Raw genomic sequence first — 23,999 nt, 5'->3', positions numbered from 1 at the left:
AGATTGCACTGAGATCGAGAAAGCGATCAAGCTCCCACTAAGCTTCATGGCTCAGTGGAGCTTGAACTCAGCTCGTCCCCTTCCAACACTCCACTTTATACACTGAAGGTCATCAGAGGAAAAGAGAAGTTCTACTGAAACCCCATACTGGCCCTGCCCGTTACAACACATTCCTATAGTTGTGCATACAACCAGATGCAAGTTCCACTGAGTGACTTGAAGAACCACCCGGTGCCTATAGAGAGAGAGGAAAAAAAGGGATTCCGCCTCTGTTAGCATCAATCCAGCCAGCCATGCTGCCTGACAGGCGGGGAAGGGGGGCTGCTGCGGAATGTTCCTGTCTAAACATTTACGGAGAATAAACTGGAGCTGTGTGAGCCGCCTGCAGCTCCTCGCCAGAGGGAAAAAGGCAGGATATAAATGAAATCCAAAGGTACAGCAGCGGCAGCAATCATCCTCATCCCCGGGAGCCACTAGGGGGCGCCGGCCGCTCCGCGTGGGGGGGCGCTCTAGCCACGGCCGCCTCTTCCTCCCGGTCCTTCCCGCTCGCCCCGCCCCGTCTCTATGGTGACGCCGGGGCCCCACCAATGGCCGTCCCGGAAGCGGGCGCGCCCCGCCCCGCCTGATCAGCTGAATGCTGGCAATGCCTGTTGACAGGAGCAGCCTTGGCGGCGCCCCGCGATGTGAGGGGGGGGGGCAGCGCTGGGGCCAGTGGGAGGAGGAGGAGGAGGAAGAGGAGGAGGAGGAAGAGGAAGGGCGGGCTGGTGGCTGGGGCCTCCCCCTCCCCGCCCTGGGGCCTGGGTGTCGGCGAGGAGAGGGAGGGCCGCCCGCGGGGCAGGAGCGAGGGCGCGGGGCTGGGGTCGTCCCCGCCTTGGAAGCAGCCCTTCCCCGCATCCGGGCGGGTGCGGAGGCCTTCTGGGCGGCCTGGTGCCCCGAAGAGGGAGGCGGAGGTATTTCCCGGCGCCCCTGCCTCCTCTTCCTCGTACTCCGAAGGAATGCACCCCTTAAAGGGGGAGCAGAGGCCGGGGAAGCTGGGGGAAGCTTCATCTCAGCCCAGAGGAATGTAGTTCTTAAAAGGCGGGGTGGGGGGCAGAGATGGGAGAAGCTGGGAAGTGGAAAACTCCCCCCCCCCCCCCCCCCGCACCCCGGGGAAGCTTCCTCCCAGCCCAGGGGAATGGGGTTTTTAAAGGGGGGGGGGGGGGGGAGGGGGGGGGAAAGGGGGGAAGGGAAAACCCCCCCCCCCCCGGCCCTCGGATCCTCCATTCTTTCCATCATAGGCGAAAGGGAAGTTGCTTTGAAGAGGGGAGGGGAGGGGAGGGGATTGGCGAAGGTGGAAAAAAGCTTGACCCCCCCAAAAAACCCCTCCCTCCCTCCCTCCCACTCTCTTTGTGTCAATCCAACGATTTGTTTTTGTTAAAAGGAAGGGAGGAGGTAGAGGTGCTGAGCCCCCCTCCTTTTTTTCTTAGCTCAGAGGAATCCTTAGGGGGCAAAGATTGGAAAGAAAGGTACCCTTCTCACCCCAAAATTCATGCTGCTCCTCCAAATTCGATAGCCCAAAAGGATGCTGTTCTTAAAGAGGGGGCAGAGAGTATAGAAGCTGAAAAACTGGGGAAGAGAAAAAGCCCCAGAAGGAGGCCAAAACATGGAGACAGTATGGGAAGGCAGAAGGAAGGGCATAATCTAATGATGCAATGCGACTTGCTTCAGAGTAAGAAGCCTAAGGATGCCCCAAGAAAAAACTGTAAGCCAGGAAAGGAAGTGAAAGTGAAAATGTAAGCCTTTGTTCCTTTTTAGTACTTAGAAGAAGGTAACTTTTTTCTGCAGGTATGTTTCCTATGGTCCTGTCTCTGCTTTTGAGGGAGTTCTGTTTTCTATTTTTCAACATAAAACAAAAAATTATGCTGAACTTAGTGGAACTTCCAAATAAACATGGACAGATTTGGAAGCAAAAGTACCGCTCAGTGACTTTTCCTTTGTTCCTTCATCCACCCTTCCTCCAGATGTAAATCCAGATGGAGCACTCGGAAGCCAGAGGCCAAATACAGCAGGAAAGACAACCACAACCTTGGGGAAAGTTGATCCGGTTGGGGGCTGAAGAAGCAGAGCCTCATGTCTTGCTGTTGAAGAAAGAGTGCACTATTGGCAGGAAAAAAGGTATGGTTCTAGAAACAGGTGACTCTCAGGTAGACCTGGGGGCTGTAAGATGGCAGGAGAGGGTTCAATACCTTATTTGTAGAATTTCTCTTGGTAGTCCTTCAGATGTAATGCTTCCTGTCTTAACTTCCTGTTTGTTTGCAGATCTGTTGATCTAAACTATGGATGTGTTTTTCTTTGAAAAAGATTTCTGCAAAACATGAAGTGGTCCTTCAAAAATAAGCCCTGTATTGTTGAAAGGGCCTTTGTAATACTTCTGTGAACTGTTTTTTGTGAGTGTGCTTCCAAGGCAGCTTTTCTGCTTATGTGCTGCTGAGATGTTTTGTGCAGCACGCACACTTCAGAGCATTTCCATTAAATGACCCCCTGAAGTAGCTCTCAGACACAGGCTGAGCTGAAATTTCTGGCCATTATGGAAGAATATTGAAATCAGAGTTGGAAACATCAAAATGTAGACATTAGTGCTTACCTAAAATTGACACCTTTTTATGAGTAACATTCCTGAAGGCCACTTGTGAAAGAGGTTGTTGATGGAAGAAGGAAATAACGTGGCTTTGTAAGGAGCTTTGAATATATGTTCCGCTGAGGAAAACACTAATCAAACAATGAATTTAAATAAACAAGCTGTGATATATACTAAGTAGAATGTTTTGTACATCACTCCTGTTGATGTTTGTTCCCTGAAGGGGAGTTTATTGCCCTGAGGGCCTGATCAAGCTGAAATCCTAGCTGCACAGACAGCATGCTGTGAGGCGGGGCGGGGCAGCATGAAACCAACAAGGATAAGTGTCCTGATAGTTAACCTTTTGTCTCCAAGGTTGCGACCTGTCCTTTCCTGGCAACAAACTGGTGTCTGGAGACCACTGTAAAATAATAGTGGATGAAGAATCTGGTCACGTGTTACTGGAGGATACCAGGTCAGCTTTGCCTACCCTTTCCCTCTTTGGAGCAGAATGGTTTATGCAGTGCTGGTGTTTCCGCTGGTCCTTATTTGACTGCAGGCAATTGCTTCCTGTTGCCTGCATCCCTTTTCTGCCTAGGGTCATATCCACGCGGTGGCTGTTGAGAATTCTGTAAGCAGTTCCTTAAAATTGCTCCCTGTGATGCTAGTGCGACGGTTCTTTGGACAGGGCAGGAAGGATGGTTTCTTTGGTCCTGAGGTTGCCACAAGTTTGGGTCCTCTAGTGGAAGTTGGGTCAGTGGAACCCCCACTGGTGGCTTCTCAAGGGAAGGCCATTCCAGAGTTTCTGTGGGGTTAAATCCAAGTCCACGTGTGTTCTGTTTCTTCTGCAGAATTTAGGAAAAGCTCTTCCCCTGTTTGATCCCAGCTAATTTCCCTCAAGTCAAGGCATACTCTCACATGAGTAGGCTGGTTCCTTCCACCAGATGGCAGCCACGGTGTTTAGCCTTTTAGGATCAATTCCGTGCCAAGTTTTGCATCTGGGTTCTGTTCAGTGCTTCCCTGCAGGCACAGGGATTGCTCTACCCCACTGGGGGGTGGGGGGCAGCTTGTGGTCCTCCACAGGTCTTGGCCTGCAGCCCCCTTCACCTTTGGGTGTGCTAGCTAGGACTGAGGGGAGAGATAGGCACAAACATCTGGAGGGTGACGAGCCGTCGATCCCTGCAGGAGGCCCTGAAGGTGTTCAAGTTCACCTTTGTAACTAGAACATGCTCCATCAGACAATATGGCACACAATCGCCATCCAGCAGTAGGGCAGCCTCTCCCAGCCTGGTTCCCCTCCAGATGTTTGGGCCGTAACTGCCAGCATTCCTGGCAATTGCCCACCCTGGATGGAGCTGATGGGAAGTGAGGGCCCAAGGATGTGGGGTGCACCAGACTGGAAAAGAAGCGGTGAGGCGACAGGGCAGGGCGGCTGGGTTAGGCTTGTTCTGTGGCCAGGCCTGGTTCAGTGACAATACTTCAAGTACAGCATTTTCTTTCACACCTTAAACTGTGCCAATCTTCCCAACTTGCGAAATGTCTGAGGGCTTCTTCTGATCGCCACTTCTGAGGGAAGCTTAGTTGGTGGCAACAAAACACAGGGCCTTCTTTTCTATCAAACTTGGGACTCTTTGTATTCTTGGCTGGAGAAACAGGACTTCGTATAGATTTAAATATATTTTTAAGTTATCATAAATAAAAAATGTGGGGGCTGACCCAGCAGGTCCAATGTTTCTGATGACTGATGTTGTTTTTAGTTTTTCTTTGTTTTAGGGTTATTTTGAATAAAACTTATTATAAAAAAAACAAACAGGGCCTTCTCAGTGGCGGCACCAATTATGGAACAAGCTTCCCACTGAGGCCCACCGGGTGCCACCTTTACTTTGCCCTCTATGCCAAAACATTTAGCAGCTCTTAAGTCGCACATGGGGAGGGTGTTCTGTCGGCTTTTTTAACAGGTCTACTTGTAATGACCTGTCCTAGTTATTTAAATTTGGCTTTTAAATTCAGTTTTCAATTTCTGTAGTAAAATTCCGTGTTTTTCTTGTTTGTATGTTATACGATATTTAATTGCATTTTACAATTGCTGCAAACTGTCCAGGGAGCTTCAGCAACTGGACAGCATGAAAAGAAAAACATGCTCCAGCTGCCACTTAGTTCTTCTAATGTTTATTTTATTGCTATTGACTGTTTATTCATCCCCACTCCTCCCCATGTTTCATCTTGTGCATCTCTTATTTCTCCTTTGCAGCACTAATGGAACAGTTATTAACAAGCAGAAGGTGGTGAAGAAACAGTTTTGCCCTCTGCAGACTGGAGATGTGATCTATGTTGTTTACAGGAAAAATGAGCCAGAAAATAGTAAGGAGATGTTGCCCTTTTTGAATAGCCTCTTGGTGGGAAGCAATGAGTGAGGGTGCCTCCGAGGTGTTGCACTGCAGCTCCCCCCTCCAGCGAGCATGGGAGGCGATGGAGTGGCGGAGCGGCACCACCTGGAAGACAGGCGGTCCCGAAGGCCGAATGAGAGTGTTCCTCTGTGTGTTAAGACGTGAATGGGGGAAATGCAGTCATTCTCCAAATTTAAGAAGCAGCGTGTTTGTCTGCTCCCGCTTGTGTGACAGGCTGTAAGTCCATGCTAATATGCAATGAGGGGAAGGTGCTAAACCCAGAAGGCTGGATGTTGAGGGAGGTCTCCATTGGGGGGAAAAAGATCTCCATAGTGTTTCACCCTTTTGATCTTCACTGCAACCCTGTGAAGTCATCTAGGCATTGGTCCACGGTCCCCCAGGTGAACTCTGTGGCTGAGCAAAGATTTTTAACCTTGGTTTCTCCTCTTCTGGTCCAGTGTTCTAACTACTGGCTCTTAGTAGTCTTTGGAATCCATAACTCACATAATAAGTGGAGCTTCCAGCTGTAAGAAAGGCATTGATTGGAGATTGTAGGTGTCATGATGATACTCATTGGGAGGATGAGGGAACCTGGGGGTGTTGTCCTGCATCCTTTCTGAGACTTGGGAAATGGAAAGGGGCATCGGGAAGGGGTTCGCGCCTCCTCGCAGCTTTCTGTCGGGAGGTTCCATCCTGCCCCTTGGGGACCAGCGGCTCAAACCATCCTCTCTCCTTTCAGATGTTGCATATCTTTATGAGTCCTTGAACCCAAAAGAGGACCCAGCTCATGAGCCAGCAGGTAAGTCAGTCCAGGGATCGGCTCCAGGCCAGCCTGCGGTGGGCGGGAAGTGAGCCGCGGTGATGGTGGCATCCTCTTCCAGACCACCTGGTGGTGCAGAATCCCGTGCCTGCTGTCGAAGCAATGCTCTTCCCACCCGCTTCCCCACTGCAGGAGCCAGCGTTGAAAGCATGTGCCATGTGACCAAAGATACCTCAAGTACTGGGCAAAGCGATGACGGGACCTCACTGGCACCTCCGCCGTCCGTCCGTCAGCCTTGCTATGATGAACCATCCACTTCATCAAACCTCTTCAACACTGCTTCTACCTCGCTCGCCGAGTCCATTGCCACTGAGCAGGGAGGTCCCGTGACATCTGGTAAAGGTCCACCCACTCAGCATCTAACTTTTATTTCTTAGATTTATATCCCACCTGTTCCCCTTTATGGAATGCCAGGTGGGAACACGGGGCTCCCGGGAGGTCTCCCCTCCAAGCTCAGGCCAGCCCCCGACCTGCTTAGCTTCCGCAGTGTGGATGGCTTCTGTGCCCTCAGACCACCCTCGGGGCCCCTTGACTGTGCCCATGCCACTGAAATTGAGCGTGATGAACAGGGCTGCGCCTTTCCTGGTGCCTTTCACACCCCAAGAGATCTGCCCCCCGAAAGTTGGGCCAGTCCTACCTGTCTCTGCCTAGAGGAGCAGCGGCTCTGTGTGACAGGCAGGTGCACCTTCCCTCCCGGTCCTGCAGGGTCGCTGTCTTACGCCCGGACTCCTGCGCCTGATTTGCCTGCCTTGGCAGCACGTGGCCCGGAAGCATCACTGGAACACAAGCAGCCAAATGGAAATACTGAAGCTTCCAACATTTCTTCAGGGGACCAAGAGAAAACGGCATCTGCTGCACCTAAGCAGAAAGGCAGGGATGGGGAGGCAGCCCTGGAGCCGCCTAAGAAGAAAATAAAGGGAGGTCAGTAACTAACACCGGCGTATTCTGGAGAGGTGCAACCTTCACCTGGCGATCCCCACCCCTCCATCCCCCCCTCGCAGCAACATACGCTGTTCCCATTGCTCAGACCTGTGCCATTTTCCCACCCAGAGCGGCCGTGTTTTCTCCCCCATCGTCCCTACTCCCCCCTCCAAATGTCCCTGAAGGCTGAGCGCTTGGAAGCCCTGCCTGGGCCTGTCCGGATCGACACGGCGCCTGCCGGCTGCCCTCTCGTAAGGCAGGGAAGGGCCCGGCAGGCAGTCTCCTGCATGCACACGCCGCTCTTGCAAGGCGGGGAGAGAAGCATTGTGCCCGTCGGCAGGACCTGGATTGTTGTGCAACAGTGAATTGGGGTCGCATGGTGTGCTTGGGCAGGTGGCTTTTTAAGTCTTCAGGACTGGCTCCTTTCCAGATGGTGATGCCGGCTCACTCCTTCAGGGGATTAGTCCAAATGAACGTGCAATTAAAACGGGCCCCGAAGACACTAAGCCAGCCAATATGAAGCCAGACAAGATGGAAGAAACGCTCACCTGTATCATCTGCCAAGAACTGCTGCATGACTGTGTCAGGTACAGGCGGGGGGGAGTGTCATGCGCGAAGTCTGGTGTGACAGCGACAGGCTCCCAGGTGAACTGTTGGGTCCCTGAATGCCGGTGGGTGAGCGTGTTGGGTGAGGGGAGGTGGGGGATTTAAGGCATCCCAGTGGGCAAGTGGAAAGGGGGTTCTGGACCCTCACCTTGCTCACATTCCTTTCCCTCAGCTGGTTGTCTCCCAGTGACCTCTGCCTGGGAAGGAAAGGATTGTGGGCGAGCCCACACCCTTTTATGGAGATAAGGTGCAGGGTCAAATTCTCATGCTGCCCGGTTCCCTGCCCACACTGCTCTTGAATTAAAAACCTATGACGCAGGAGCTGGCTGCTTAATTCAGCTCAACATACACACATTCTTCTGTCCAACACCGCACACCCCTTTCTATTTCCACGCCCCGTGTGCTGCCCCCATTTTCCCAGGGTCTTCCTTTTTTCAGCTCTGCACACCCGATAGCCGTTCTGCGCTCGGGTTCCTGCTTTCTCGGACCATTGGCTGTAGTTGGCCTTGCCTGTCGATGGGCCTCCCTAGCACCCCCTTCCTCCCGCTTCCCCCACCCTTCCACCTGAGCACCTGCCACTGCCGCACTGTGTAACTCCTCCAGGCACCCCGCTCTGTTCCGTCCCTTATCGCATCAGTTCCCCAGGCTGCTGAACATTCCGAGTCGCTGCCCCAGCCAGTGCAGTCAGGGAAGGCAGTCGCTGCAGTGGGACTTCGTTAGGCACCAGACTAGATCAGAAGAGGGCAGGCCCGTTGGTCCCCCATGCTCGTGCTTCACATACAAAGCAGAATGCGGAACGGGAAATCTAATTTGAACATGATAGTGAAACTGCCCCCAGAAGACCTTCTGAGGAAGCATTCTCTCCTGAACGGTATGGGGGGAAACAGATTAAAGTTACGCTCACGAGAAGGAAGGGAAGTCCAATGTTTACACACACTTCCCCTTTCCTCCAACCTTCAGGTGTTTAAGCAACTTTCTAGTTTGATCAAACCACAGTTTGCTGTGCCAAACTGGTCAACTATGGATTGATTAGATGCTCTAGAACAGCATTTTACAACTCAGGCCTTGTTTTCTACCAGCAGAACTATGATTTACCAGATCACAAATACTGTATTCAATTATAGATATATTTTATCCTGCACCGCATCTTCATTTCATGGTTCTCCCATCCTTCTCCCCCTCTTGCCTTTCTCTGTAGCTTGCAGCCCTGTATGCACACCTTCTGTGCTGCCTGTTACTCAGGGTGGATGGAACGCTCCTCTCTCTGTCCAACTTGCCGTTGTCCAGTGGAACGTATCTGCAAAAACCATATCTTGAACAACTTGGTGGAAGCTTATCTCATCCAGCATCCAGGCAAGTCTGCAGTCACCTGTTGCCGCCACCTTGTTTCCTCTGCATATGTGGTGCTTCACCCCCAGAATATCCCCAAGGGTGTTGCAGTCCACAGTGTGTACCGGGGAGATTTCAGAGGCAGAAGACGGCAGAAGATGGATGCATAGAACACTAGGAATGGACCTGACATTATTTCAGCTATATTATTTCATTCAGGCATACAGTGGGGTGCAAGGCATTACGCCTGTGCATCAAATCAGGACAGGTTTAGAGTCCCCTTCTGCCCCCTTTCCCCTTGATTACCACTCGTTTGGTGGTTTTCCAGCTTTTGCATGGGCTTCACCCCATTTTTTAAACATTTATTACTGTGCAATACAAAACCTAACCAAACTTGTGCCATTAGGGAAAGAAAAAATAAAAGAAACTAAAATATCACAATTTAAAGATGATCGCACTCGTTACAAATACAGTATACATCCCTAGCTATTTTTACATCACAGAACATGCTGCTATTATTAAAAATAAAACCACATAGGTTCCTCAAGGGCACCCCAAATATCCATATATTAATTTGAAGATTACGCCTAAAGGCCACCCATTTAAAAACTGAATATTTCATTAAGTCCTTCACCCAGTATGTTTGTTTCAGGAAGTCATTTTTCCTTTCACTGTTTTAATACACGTCTTTTAACTTTTAAAAGGGAAACGGAGAATCCATTTATTTTGACCTTGTATTAAATTCCAAGAAGTGGGTAGGTAATTCTAAAGAACACGTACATCTTTAAATATGAAAGAGCTTGCCATCACAAGATTTATCTGAATTATCGTCTCCTCCCCAAAGGAAGCTGCCCTACTCTCTTGTCCCACCTGTCGCTGTGACACAGCCCTTGAGAGCTTTTCTGGAATGGGATTTGGTCCTTAGCTGAAATAAGTTCTGCCCTTCTAATATAGGCATAGGCATCCCTTCTCTCCAGTATCCTTGTTACATTAAAGTTTTCAAATCACATAAACGCGATTTGGAATCTAGGAAGCCACCTAAGTGCTTTAAGTTTCTTTCCAATCTATGGAACAAGCTTTAGAATGATGAAAGTTTTACAGCCTCCTCACATTCGGGTTAATCAGCGCCTATTTCTATGTCCTATCCTGTTTCTAGATAAGTGCCGCAATGAAGAAGATGTGCAAAGCATGGATGCCCGGAATAAAATCACTCAAGACATGCTTCAACCAAAGGTGCGAAGGTCTTTTTCAGACGAAGAAGGAAGTTCCGAAGATTTGCTCGAACTGTCGGATGTAGATAGCGAATCCTCTGATATTAGGTGAGTGTGATGGGGGCAATTCTGTAGGAAGTGTCTCCTTGCGACTTGGTCAACGTCTGTGGTAATGCACCGAACGAAAATAGCATGCCATTTATATTAATCTAAGATCACGTTCCATGGAAGGAAGGTCTTTCTTTTGACTGCCTTCAGTCCCCTGCAGATCTGTTTCCTTGGAGGAGAGAGAGAAATTTGTTTGCAGTAAACATGCAAGAAATGAGGTGTTGGGGACAGATCAAGGGGGACAGCCACGTGAGTGCGCTTTCCCTGGTCCTCAAATGTTCGGCTGCAATGGAACTTTTTTCTGTGGTTGCTCTTAAACAACGGTATTGCCACAGGGGTGTTGCTTCCTGCCCACGTTCCAAAATGTGATTCTTGGCAGCGGGGGTCACAAAGATGGGCCCAAAGCTCTGCTTTGCCTGCGGTCGCTGGTGGAGGGCTGGAGTGATTCCCTCCTGCTATCGCAGAGAAGCGTTGCCAGTCAGTATGGACACTGGCTGCAGGACGAGCTGTCTTGCTTCTCCAGTTGAGAAGTTAAGCGATCAGGCCCACTATAGACCAAAGTGTTGTTTAGCTTGAAGTGAAGCTGCCACCTGTGTTTCAGGTGTGTGTCCTTCGTGCTTGGCTGGTGAGCTTCCCAGAAACATCTTGCTAGAAATGGGGTGCAGGCCGCTGCTCTCGTGCCACCAAAACGAGGCAACGGGCCTGTTTGGGATTGACTTCACTCCGGGTTTCACGTGCGATTTCCAGTGACCCGACTGTGTCCATCTTTTCAGTCAGCCATACGTCGTGTGCCGGCAGTGTCCAGGATACCGTCTGCAGCCCGTTCTGCCTGCCGCTTCCCCAGCCCAGGAAGGCGAACCTGAAGCAGTGCAAGCGTTGGGGGATGCACCTTCTACCTCTGCCAACTTTCCAGCAGGTCAGTGCGGTGCAGGATCGCTTCCAGGGATAGGGAACATTCTGGTTTGCCAGGAGCTTTGCTTCCAAAAAAGCCTCCTTCTCCACATCTAAGACCATGTGCCATTCGCATCTGAAAAAGCGAGGCTGGGTTTGAAGGACCTGAGCAAGATCAGGGCATGTTGGTTTTAGCATGGCCAGTCCTGGTTTTCAATGTTTCTTTCTCACACGCGCTGGAGTTGGGTTCCTCCCAGCCAAGTGCTGTTTCAGTTGCAGGCCAATCTTTAGCATCAGTTCATACTCCCACATACTTCCATAGTTACTGGTAATGGTCAGTGGGGGATGGGGGAAGCGTTTCCTTTCCAAGATGGTCTTATACCAGGTTGCAGAACCTTTTTCAATCAGGGGGCTGAATTTTACTTTGGAGACACTCTTGAGGGGCCACAAAGATAAAGTTCAGGCCTGACTTGGCACAAGATAATTTGGGAGCAGAAACAGGCTGAAAATATGCTTATTTGCATGCATGTAAGCTCTGAATATTTGAAATATATTGCATAAGATGGAAAAGCTTTCCTGAACTATATGATGAAAACTTGATAAATGCATAAGATCAAGCTGGCCTCGCACGCTGTATATACTCGGGGGCAAGCCATTCTTTAATTTTGGCACACTTTGGCAATTCAGGGCCTACCTGAATTTTCAGCATTGAACAGAGGTTGGGAGCTAAGATTTTCAAATTAAACCCTGACGAATGACGACGAGGCTGCCGTCCAGGCATAAAAGTCTGAAATCGGGGGTGGGCGCAGGAAACCATGTGTGTCCTTTGGTCCTGGCACGCCCGAGATTCCGCAGCACTCACCTTGTCTGTGCTGCTTGTCTGTTGACTCCCCAGCTGCCCAGGAGTATGTGTGTCCCTCTCAGGGAAGTCACGTGATATGCACTTGCTGCTTCCAGCCAATGCCAGACCGGAGAGCAGAGCGTGAACAGAATCCGCACATCGCTCCTCAACAATGTAAGCCGGCCATCCTCGTGCGGGATGCAAACCTCAGTTCATCCCTTTCCTGCCAATGGGCTTTCCATTGGCTCAAATGTCGCGTCTCCATGCGATCCGTGTGCTTCTGTTAAATTCGTACCTGCCGGAGCCGTTACAAGAAGCTGTCATGTATTCAAACAGATACTTTGTCCAACTCTGCAAAGCCCTTTGGGACTCGGGCAGTGGGTGGCCATTTCTCACGAGTAAATGCATTCGAGGGCTTCTGGGGGAGAGTGCCGTTTGAGGAACTGCGGAGGGAAGGAGAGCTCTTCCTTTCCTCGAGCGGCGCATGTTCCTCTGCAGGTGGGGCAAGGTGTAGCCGCCCGCTCCTGCCGGAGGTGGGTGCGCAGCACTGCAGTGCAACGTTATCTCACCTGCTGAAGCAAGCTGTGCTTCCGCATAGTTTTTGGTCCTCCCTCTCGTCCGAGACATTTGAAAATGGCCAGAGCAGCCCCTTCATGGCTGACGGGACAGCGATGTCCTTTTATGGCGGCAGAGTGTCTCTGCTCCCTCCTGACGTCCTGTGAGCAGTGCTTTCCATCGTCCGAGTGTGTGACTCGGGGAAGGGAATCGGGCTTTCCGTGCCGTATGCTGGGGAGGGCAGCCTCTGGACTCGTGGGGTCTACCTTGTTTTTGTGCCAAGTTCCCCAAGAGCAATATGGTATGGTAGTGACAATGGGTCAACTCTCCATTGCACCCAAGGGCCAGACATTCTAGGTACAACTACAGGTCTGCCTCTGAGTTACTGTACATGTGAGATTCTGAAACATGAAAGAGGCCAGAAGTTCACACAAGTCAGGTCATAATCAGTATTTATTTATTTTATTTTTTAAATCCTTGCCATGGCTGTCATTATGCCATACACTCGTTTCTGTCCTTCATGGTCCTCACCTGTAAAAATGGGAACACTGACCTTTGCCTAGTCTATGGCAAATCCCAATTTGCCATCTTCCTCTGGAAGGTCGGTTCCTACAGAACCGATATCATACGGCAGTGCGCCTCTTGATCGCTGATAGGGATTTGGGGTCCATTGCATTTGATAGGCTGAAGCACTGACTCCTGTCTTCTTTCTCTGTGTGGGTGTGTGTGTGTAGGTGCCGTCTGCCTCCAACCCTTCTGCCACTTGTACTGGGGCTGCACTCGGGTGGCGTGTTTCGGCTGCTTGGCACCATTCAGCGGTAGGGTGAAGGCTCCCTCGTCTAAAATGTCTTTTGCGGTGATGTAATATTTCCCCCCAAAAACCCTCAGGAAGAACCTGGCAACGCCGAGCATGAGAGGCTGAAAGAATGGGGTCCCCAGCTCCTAAGCAGCAGGCCCATCACATCCTGTTCCGGTTAAGCTTATTTGTTACGTCCGTGGAGAAATGTAACCTTCTCTCAAGCCACCTAAATCGCCTCTTGCACTATTCTAATGCACTTTCCCACCCCGTCCTCCTCTGCACCCTCTTGCCATTAATGATTCTGACGGACGCAATGTCAACATTTATCTTGCGTGTTGGTACAAATGTTATCTAACCAATATGGCAGCTTTCTCCAGCTATCCTGAGTACCATTCTTCTTGGTGTACAAAGCAAAGGAAACAAAGGCTCTGTATGAGAGAGTAGCCATCCTCGTAAGAGAAGCCTGTGGCTGCCCCGGCTCATCTCCATCCCTTCTTCCGAGGTTACCGGTTCAGGAAGGTTATGCAGAAGGAGACTCACTGGCAGTGATCGCTCCCTCCTTGTGGGCAAGAGCCACAAAGGGGAGATTGGAAGGAGCCATTCCAGCAGTGCCTGGCGTACAGATCTTCTGTGAGCAGTCTATTAGGGGATGGAAGCTTCCGCTCGAGCTGACGGAGGTTCATTAAAAGGGTTTCTAGCTGAACTGAGCAAAAATGCCCTATGTCCTATACTTCCCACTTTCAGTTTCCCAGATGTTCATGTAATCTAACTGACTACGCTAGAACAGGGATGGATAGAAGGTAAGATCTCTAGATGTTTTGGGCTTCAGCTTCCGGAAACCCCAGAATGGTCAATGGTGGGAAATGCAGTAAGTTGATGTCCAAGATATCTACTTTCTGCCCACCCCAGACCAAGAACTGAGGTTCACCCTTACGGCGCCCCCCTTGAAGCAATTCACTTGCATAGGTGTCCAGCACTTAATATGCCAGCTGCTTTTTCTTATTTCCATAAAACCAACTTCCAGTTTTCTGAACTTGAGATTGTGATTGAAATATTTGAGAGCCATCTTCGCTGCAGAAGAAGATGAAAGCTGCTTGGATATTTTCAGAGCGAAGATCATTTCCTTCTTCTCTTTTATTTGTTAACAGAAATAAACCTAGGTGACAAGTGCTTAGATGGAGTCCTGAATGGCAATAATTATGAATCGGATATTCTGAAGGTATCTTTCCTTTCACAGCTAATATTTTCTGAACTGAATAGAGGTGGGGAATGTTTCAGAAGAACTTTTATGTGCCAGGATTTCTGCAAAGCGACAGTCCTTCCTGTCTGGCTTGCACAAGGTGGCCTAGATGTCATTTGATGACAGTGTCCTACTTGTCTCCCCTGCGAGGCTAGAGGGGCGTTTTGGTTGCAGGTGTGAGAGAGCAAATATCACTACATGCGTTTTTGAAACAGAATAAAATACCGTTTGCTTCCTTTGTGAGGAGGGTCAAGGGTAGCAGAGTACATCTCTGCCTTTTGTCCTGCTGATGGAGCTCTTCTCTTCCAGGATTACCTGGCATCCAGGGGTCTGACATGGAGAAACATGTTAAGTGAAAGTCTGCTAGCTCTTCAGAGAGGAGTTTTTATTTTACCAGGTAAACCTCATTTCTTCCGACTTCATTCCTAAAAGTGTCCCTTCTTACTGTGAACACCGCAGTCCATAGACTTCAGCTGTCCTAACCCCAGGACCAGGACCCCCCTGAACACAAAGCACGCACTTTTATTGATTGATTTGGAGCCATTCGCCTCCTTACTTAAGAAACTGGCAGGTGAGGGTTGCAGTTCCGTGCCTGTTTACCTTAGATTAAGCACGGTTGCTTTTAATGAGGCTCATTCCCCAGAACTGTGAAGGACTGGGTTGTACAGGAAAAGTGCAGGTTGTCAGGCAAAGGTGAGAAGCTGCACCTGCTATATTTCCTCCTCCACAACTCTGAGCAGGAAAGGAGTTTTTTGCTTGCACAAGTTGCAGGTTCAGCTTCCAGATCGCCCATTTCAAGGGTGAAGTAGGGAAAGCTCCAGAAGAACTGCTGCTGGTTGGAGCAGGCGACAGCAGGCTAGAAGGAGAGATGTGCTTATTAGGCAGTGGTCCCACAGGTGCAGCCAGCCGTGTGTTGTGGCATTAACCCACTTCTGTGTCCAACACCTTTCGGCAGCAACTCAAGGTTCTATTACTTAGATTGTCATTTGGGTTCTCCTTTCCTGATGATTCCGATACAAGACCAGTGGTACATTTCTACTTTTCTCCCATTGCAGGAATATCCATGGCTATCTTAAAAAGGATAGAAGCATTGAAATGTGGATTTATTGCAGGTGGTTACAAATTTCATAGACTCAGAGGATGACCAACAAAGTAATATTAAAGGAAGTGTATCAAGGAACTATAAAACAGAGAAACATAGGATATTTTGCTTTACAAGAGCTGAGCAAGGCTGTCAAGGATAGGATATTTTGGAGAACATAAAATATCAGAGACAGTTGGGCAGCACATAACAAGAATGTTTTGGCTGTAAAATGTGAAATGAAAAGTACAGGTGGTTGTAGCCGATTATGCAAGGTAAAATAAATGGGGGAGGGAGGTGGTCTTGATGGAAAAACCTTGAAAATGGCTTGGGAGGCAACACAATATCATTGTGTAAAGCAGCTCTACTGAAAGACGTTTTAGGTATGTTGATGCTCAGGAAGAGAAATTGAGAGGAGGAGGAAGAAGACTTCCTGTGCTGCCGTAATAGTCAGCCAGCCTGCCAGCTCGGAGGCAGTGCAGCTTTGGTGCGGTACTTTGTGAAGTGACCTTTTCACATTTGTCCACCAGCAACTCTGTTTTCTCTTTCCTTCCAGATTACCGAATTACTGGAGAAACGGTGCTGTGTTACTGTTGCGGCCTCCGCAGCTTCCGAGAACTCGCCTATCAATATAGGCAAAACATTCCCATGGCTGAATTGCCAGGTATGCAATGCCAGGCACCCTCCTTCAGATGTCTCATCCCGGAGTAGCTCAGTGTGGTGGCGTTGGTGGGGTTCTGTGGCATTTAGAATCCTGTTTCTCCTACATAGCAGCTTATTCTTCCATGGCAAATGCGTTCTGATCCATTTGCACAGATCCCTGGTAGTTATTGTTTTTAAGCTCCGCCATTAAATCACCCACATCCCATCCATTGTGGCCTGGCAGCCACCGCGATAGCCTTAAGTCATCTATGATTTAAAGACACATTTTGCCTGGTCCCCCAGCTGAGCATCTGTTTCAGTTCCATATGGCCCTCCATGTCAAGCAGCTTAGAATGGTGAATACATGCCTGTTGCATCAGTGGAATAATCCTTCCCCCAGTCTCTGCCAACGTTTGGTTAACCTCAGGGAGGCATCTAACGGGCTTATCTCCATTACAGTGGCTGTCACATCCCGTCCTGATTGCTACTGGGGGCGCAACTGCCGGACTCAGGTGAAAGCCCACCATGCAATGTGAGTTATCCCCCGCCCCCTGGGAACTTCTCTGCAGGAACTTAAAAACTTGCCTGTTTTTCAGACTCCGGGTTAGGGTTCCCCGGGCAAAAGCAGAATACGTGGTGCTAAAGATTTTTAGTTTCTGTAAAGTTCGAGGCGGTGTGGGGTTGTTTTTTAGTGTGGGTTGGTATGATACATATTCTTAAAAAAACTGAGAGAGATGTTCTTGAATCTATGGATCAGATAATTTAGCTGCCCCCCACTTGGTGGACCGGCAAGAACATCTGTCGGCCCCAGCTAGCTTGACTAATTGTCTGGGATTCTGGGAGTCGACTTCAGAAACATCTGGAACGCACCAGGTCAGGAAGGCTGAACTAGCTATTTGGTTTAAGGTACTTGGAGGTTATTAAACTGTGACATTAAGTTATACCATTAAGTTAAAAGAATTCCATGTTACCCCCATGCAATATTTAATGGTTTATGTTTTGCTTTTTTTTTGTTTTGTTTTGTTGTTGTTGTTCCAGGAAGTTCAATCACATTTGTGAACAAACACGATTCAAAAACTGAAGGTGCTTTGGGCATTTAACTGGTCTGAATTCTTGCAAACTGTAAGAAGGCAGGGGAAAATTAAACCTGAAATGCTGGCTCTACAGTAATTCTTTCATGGTTCCCTCATAGCATGGAGCCAGTAACTCTTTACGTCAGGTACCCTGATGTGATATGTTTAGTCTGTAAAGTTTTGCAGCTTCGGAGCAGGGCAGAACTTCTCCTCTCTGTTCTCTAATTCTCTCTCAAGAAGAACAAGCAATTAATTCATGTTTAATCTGCCCCATTGCATTGTGTTTTTGACTTATGACATCTTCAGTTGACGGAAAGGTACTAGCAGCATTGCGTAAATAGGAAGATTTACCCCGTGTGGTAGAAACTGGGCAATTTCGTCTTTTAACATCAGCACATAGCTATTGCTTCCGGAGCGAACTGTGAAGTAGACCTGGTTCCAAAGGGTGGCAAGATGCAAGAATTGCTGGGTGAGTTAGTCTCCTAGCCTGTCCATACACTCCACCCACCTGGTGCAATGCAGGACCCTATATTTCTCTGTGTCTTCCCGAGGGGATTGGTTGCATGACCCTAGTCCCTTGCCAGTCAATGTGTCCATCAAAAGGTAATTGCCGGTTTCATCCTCAGCTATCCTCTTTCTGCATTCTCCTGATGGACTGATAAAATACTCAGTCCGTGCAATCAAGATGTACCTCTTTTATTGGCAGTGGGATAACTCGGGGCGACCCTCCTCTTCAGTCAGAGCCTTCTGCTGCTTCAGAACCCTCGGCTCCTGCTTTGTTCTTTATCCATTAGATATGTTTACTTCTGAGACTCAGGACAAAGGGCAAAAGCAAAACTGTCCACCTTCTTTTGATGTCTGTCATGCTCAGTGCAATTCCCGTGCTAATCTTTTTAAGAGCGCTGCTCCACTGTCCTCCTGGCCATTCTTGATGAAAAAAATGTGTTAATGGAACGCATATTTTACAAAGTCAGTAGGGGAGAAGTTGTCATAATTTAGAGAAGCACCACAATTTATTAACAATGGTTTTCCCTTATTCATCATCCAGTAACACTAGAAATCACCCCCTTTTTCCATCGGCTTCTCTAAACAATAATGCAATCCCAAGATTGTGTCATATGGAATGGCTACAATCCAATCAAAGCCAAGCACTTTGACAGGTTGTATCTGCTCATATTTGAACATTAATGATTTTCTTATTAAAGGAAGTTGAGGGGTGGGGGATACAGGTTGTATCTGCTCCTTTGTTTAGCATATTGGTTAACTGGGACAAAATCATATTTTTTTTACCAAGTTTTTGTAAGCTGTCCATTTGACTATAGAATGAGATGACACTAATAACAGCACAAATAATTTGCTAAATGGGAAATTACCTTTGATGTTACCTGTGCATTGAACACATTTCTGGGTTATTAGTCAATGTGCAGATTGTAAAATAAAAGACCAAGGCAGCCTTGAAGGGAGGGGTGTACACTATGTTGCCGCCTACCTCTGAAATATTGTTGCTACATTAGCATTAGCACTGTTCAGCAATACACAGAATACAGTTTACAGCACAGATTACACAAAAACACCACACGCAAACCTTGCCGGTATCTCGTCTTCCTTTGTAATCGTGGGCATCATACAGCCCACAAAGCAGGCGTCTGACTCTCTCCTCATAAAAGCCAGGTGTTTAACAGGATTGGGTATGATCCAGCCAAAGTTACTGATTCAGCCTAATTACTCTTTTGGATATTGACCCTGGAGAGCATTCCTGTACCTCGAGGTGGCAAAGTGGGAACCAGCCCAAACAGGGAACCAGCAGACTAGTCTGGGATGCCAGTTTCATTGTGCTTTAGGGATGGGGTTGAAGGACCGGTCACTTTAAGCTTACAAACGTGATTCTTCTACTCCTGGCTTTAAACATGCAGTGCTTCCAAAGTGTGATTGTGTGACCTGTTTACTGGCTGCATCCAAACCGAAATAGGCTCTGGTGAGCCAAATAAAAGTTGATTTCAGAAAAGGAATAAGCAGATGCACTCTCACTGTCTTCCTAGATCTTTGGAGTGCATCTAAATCTTGATGCAACCCACAGCCAAGTGCTTTGGACTGCAGCTGAAATGGTCTCATCAGAGTCAGCCTGGCCTCATAACCTGGGAATTAATTTTATGCTTCATAGCTATCTGTGGCATAGGGCTCTTCCCCAAATCTGGCCTTCCCCCTAGTGGAATAGAGAAAGCAGGTGGAAGAAATACAAAGGACAGGTCAGCCTGCTTTAAATTGGCCTCGGACACCGGTGCTGACCTTCCAGCTATACTGCAATTCCACCACCCCTTCCTATTTCTTGCATTCAAACCTGGGAAGCAGCCACGGGAGAGCAACTTCCATGCCAATGTCGGTAAACAGGAATCAGTCACCCAAGCTGGATGCCAGGCTGTACTCTTCAAAATACATGGTACAGTCATTTCCTGAAAGAATGTTGCCCGTGCATTGGACAGGCTGGAAAGGCCAAAGGGTAACCCACTATGTGAGAGGAAAGCTGCTGCTGGATTTCCTGCTATCGGGGTGGGGATGCAAGGACAGGTCAGGCATCCTGAGAACCGGGCAATGCTTTTAGCAGGCTGCAGGTGTGCTGTGACGACCTAGCTCAACCTCGGGCAGTCTCTTGACATTACACTTGAATAAGCATGGCTGCTAAAGGGCTGCACATCTGGCCACTGCATTCAAACATGGCTGGAAATGTCATTGCATAGCTTTGGTCTCCCAGAAAACATTTGCTTAGCACAGCTCTCACCAAAACAGGCTCCCAAGCGAATATTGGTAACTTGCGCCTTATCTAAGCCTTACACAGGTCGATGATGGATTGGAAAGTATATGTTATAGTGTACAGCTATACAACTATGGCCCGGGGTACCATTTCAGCTACGTGGTAGAGTGGAAGTCAGTCTTGAACATCTTGGTTCCAAAGTAAAAGTAAGGGCACAATCTCAGCTGGAATGCTAGTCCTGACTCGGACCACTTTAAGCTTAAAATTGATGACTTCTATGTCTGAATGTTTTCCTCATATCAAATGCTAACAAATGACGGTAAAGTTTAGCCTAGTCTTCCAAAAATGTAAGGGATGGTATATGCGACCCTCTACCTGCTTCCCAAAGTGGTACACTCCAGGAAAGTCTTTACCAGTTTATTCTGGTCATGTCCACTGACCCTTAAGCCCCATTGAAAGCAATGGTGGGCCGTTGCACTCAAGCCACCCAGAACCCTGTGCTAAACCCATTATTCTGTAGTAACAAGATTAGTTGAAACAGCAAGGTAGTTACTGACATTTGAGATGTGAACATGTGCTATGAAGGACAAAGGGGGAGGGAGTGCGTTAAACTTCCATCTGTTTATCTGTTTTGGGTCTAGCTTTAAAAGCCTGTTCTGCTCTACTAAATAAATATTATGGACTTGCCTGTTTTCTTTTTTGCACAAAAAGCTGGTCTGGGATACTCAAACTCTGCAAAACAGAAAATATACATTTAGTTTGGTCTATCATTAAGAGCATTCTGGGGCATTTTCTTGAAGTTTTGGAAAAGAGCTCAAATGCACACAGTTATTCTTGTATCCTCTCAGGCAGACCATTCCCAGCTGCTTGTTTTGTTTTCAGCTCAGGCGATACACTTAAAGCAATTTTTTTGCATATATGGAAAAAGGACCCTTTGCACATGGCATCCAGGGACGTGTTTTGTATTCCCTGTTCCTGCTTCCTGCATGCTGGATTGGCTTCCAGCAGGGACTTCCTTTTATTGGGGACAAGTAGAAATTATATGGGCAGTCGAAATACAAAGTTGTGATTTATACTTGCAGTGGTTTGTGCCGGATACATACATACTTGTTCTCCATATGTCAGGGCCATTTTATGGGACATCTGAAATGATTGGCTCTATAGCACATGAGAAACTACCTGAACATCAGAGGGCTGTGAATTTCCTTGGATGCCATCCTCCTTTAAAAGAAAAAAAACCTACAGGTGCAATCCTATGAAAGTTGAGGTAGAGAAGAGTCTCATAGGATTGTGCCTTAAATCTACTTTTCTATGCATTAGGAGACTGAAGTAGTGCAATGGAATGAAAAGAAGTTCTTTTTCTGGTGTGTGTGTTGTACCTTTTTAAAAAGTGAAAATATTAATTGTACCTCTGTTGGTGGGGCTGAATCAACCTTGAAATGTTTAATATGCTCCTTAAGTGGTGAAGAGCTCCATTTTTCAGGGTATGGCATACTCTTAAATGTTTTAGTCCTTTTTAAAAAAAAAAAAAAGTATGGTTTGGCCAGTTGATATTTAGTTCATATGATAACTTGATGTTTTTAAAACTGTACATTGTTTGGCACATTTAAACCCCTTGAAAGTGCAGGCTTCCCTCCCAAACCCCCAAAAAATGAAACTAGGAGTTGGGAATAGTCTGTTTTTAGAATTTTAGAATTGTGGAAAACATTGACAATGTTGGTATTGATAAGATCTGGCCACCTTCTCTGAGATTTCCTTCTGTACAGAAGGTGGCATGCAGTTCTTCCAACTTGGGGTGGGCGGGTGGTTTCAAGGATTAAAAGGATTACTCATGGAAACTCTGCTTCCTTTTTTATTTTGTTTTTTCTGCTGTGGTTATTCTCTTTTGGCTTGGTTTCTGTGCCACTAAAAGGCACTGAAGTCTTGCATTTGGAAACAATTCTGCGTTCGTTTTATATGAAGCTGCATCATTTTTTTCTGAGAGTGCCAGTGTGGAGTAGTGGTTAGTGCGTTGGACCAGGTGATGTGAGTTCCAGGTTCTAGCCCTCACCTGGCCGTAAAGTTGGGTGACTGAGCCAGTCAGGGACTATCAGTCCAACCTACTTCCCAGCTTCTGAGGACAACATTAAGAGCCAGCGGAAGATGATCCCTTAGCTTCCTTGCAGGGAGAAAGCGTGGGCTGTACGTACTGTGGAATATCGCCATATTTGCTTCTATCAGTGTGCTTGTATGCCAAGTGAGATGAAGGGAAGCTGGTTGAGTGTTGATTTAGGGAGAGCACCAGGGAATGGGACTGCACAAGCAGCCCAGCAGGGGTCCCCCTGGACGAGCCTCTGTTCCCTGGTGGAACATGGCCTTTGCATGCAGGGCTGATGCTCTGCCCTTCCAGATCAGACTGGGAAAGCCGCCTCCAGGAATTTACCCAGTACTCTTCCTGTTTGTCCAAATGGGTGGCTGGCAGGCACTACACCCTGTGGAAACGAATTCCATCATTCTAGCTGTGCTCATGCAAGGAGTAATTTTTAAAATCTCTCCTCAGTCTCCCATCCATCAGCTTCATGGGGTGATGCCACTGGGTTCTGGGAAAGAAACCTCATCCCCTGCACACTTTAAGATCCGTCTGCCCTTCCTCCCTCACTTGCCTCTTTTCTAAACAGTCTCAGATGTTGCAACTTTGCAGGAGCTGCCGCAGCCCCTGAATCATTTTGGCTGCTCTGTTCTGCACTTTTAAAAACGCTCTGCTAGTGGTGGTCAAAACAGTACACAGTATTCCAAGTGTGGTTGCTGCATTTTATTTTATTTTATTTTTATTTATTTTTCAATTTATATCCTGCCTTTTTCCTACAAAGGGCTCGAGGCAGCTTACATCATTCTCCTCCTCCTCCTCATCCCCACAACAGCCCTGTGAGGGAGGTTGGGCTGAGAGTCTGTGACTGGCCCCAAGTCACCCAGTGGGCTCCATGGCTCAGCAGGGACTAGAACCTTGATCACCTGAACCCCAGTCCCGTGCTCTTCACCACTACGCCACACTGGCTCAGCTTTGTCTAAGGGAAGAGGGAGGACGATCCTAGGGGGGATGCATGCTTGGACTCTGCTGCAGTCCTTGCAGCTGCTCAGGAATGCCAGGTTGCTTGTGCTGGTCCTTGATCATTCAGGAGAGGTCTGTGCATATTTTGGGGGGAGCAGGGCCCAGCTGTCCGAACGTACCGGGCAGAGTATACTGTTCACTTGGGTGTTGTTCAGCTTCCTGCAGTGTGCCTTACGTTCTGCATAAAACTATTCCTGTAGCTTGAACCATGTTGGACATAAATGGCTGTGGTCGCTCTATCATATCAAAGTAATGTCAACGGTGCATGTTCAGCACCAAGGTGTTCTTTCAATGTTAGGTGCAGAACTCGGCATCCTCAAAGCCTAATTGGAGGTTTTAAAAACTGTTAACAGCCCTTACTGATGTGTAGATCACTGCCAAATCTGACAAATAATTCCAGTGTTCAAGGAATAGCATTTTAACGCCCAGAATAGCTTGTTGTCCCTTTGCCCACGGTGTAGAATAATGTAGCTGTGGCAGGGACTTATGTACAAATGTTCATTTTATAGAAATTTGAACGTTAATTGACACAGGTTTTAAGACTTGAAAACCTCTTCAACAGAGTTAGTTTTATAGATGCTTGACATTGGTCTGAGCTGTTTTTCCTACCCCAACCAATAATCATTTAAGGATCTCCAGATGTCTGGAGCAGATTTTTATCTTTATTTTTCAACCTGAGCTCTGCACCAGCAAAGCTCATCTTTCCTGTATCAACCATGCAGCTGCAGTGAATGAAAATATGTTTTGACAGGCTTAAAAACTGACCAGATAAACTTGATTTCTTTTAAGCAACACTTTGTGGAGCCATGAAATATTAGTCCGTCTCACAGATTGGTTTGCGGAAAAATATTAAAAGCATGTGTGATGGGGCAGCTAAAGCCGACTTGTTCTCCTTGAAGACTAATGGATGCTGTGCAGCAATCCTGAAGATTAAGCTGATATATAAAAATGAGTTTCCAGTTCAAAGGCATCATAGACGCATCTACTGCCTCCACCATGACGAAACTCAGTGCTCGTATTTCTATACAGCAACCTGTTTAATTTAAAATAACACATGCACAT

General features: G+C 47.9%; 1 protein-coding gene across 4 annotated transcripts; it reads left to right on the top strand.

The window, feature by feature from the left end:
- The first annotated feature begins 610 nt into the window (after window positions 1-610).
- Window positions 611-20,535, top strand: CHFR (checkpoint with forkhead and ring finger domains). Of its 4 annotated transcripts, none has more exons than XM_044440710.1 (18): window positions 611-683; window positions 2,001-2,154; window positions 2,972-3,071; window positions 4,848-4,957; window positions 5,723-5,782; window positions 5,936-6,145; window positions 6,509-6,724; window positions 7,155-7,311; window positions 8,529-8,683; window positions 9,816-9,978; window positions 10,752-10,894; window positions 11,765-11,884; window positions 13,000-13,083; window positions 14,213-14,283; window positions 14,614-14,701; window positions 15,942-16,049; window positions 16,487-16,559; window positions 17,066-20,535. In XM_044440710.1, the coding sequence occupies exons 2-18, from the start codon at window positions 2,013-2,015 to the stop codon at window positions 17,106-17,108; spliced, it is 2,043 nt and encodes a 680-aa protein (XP_044296645.1). In that variant the 5' UTR covers window positions 611-683; window positions 2,001-2,012; the 3' UTR covers window positions 17,109-20,535. The 4 variants fall into 4 exon arrangements, with proteins under 4 accessions (XP_044296645.1, XP_044296648.1, XP_044296644.1 ...); XM_044440713.1 differs by lacking the exon at window positions 611-683 and adding an exon at window positions 842-950 and having other exon boundaries at window positions 5,936-6,139; XM_044440709.1 differs by lacking the exon at window positions 611-683 and adding an exon at window positions 842-950.
- Window positions 20,536-23,999: the final 3,464 nt, after the last annotated feature.

This window comes from Varanus komodoensis, unplaced genomic scaffold (genome assembly GCF_004798865.1).
Source record: "Varanus komodoensis strain SLA01 unplaced genomic scaffold, ASM479886v1 scaffold38, whole genome shotgun sequence".
NCBI classification, from domain to species: Eukaryota; Metazoa; Chordata; class Lepidosauria; order Squamata; family Varanidae; genus Varanus; species Varanus komodoensis.
This window is presented reverse-complemented; position numbering and strand designations above follow the sequence as displayed.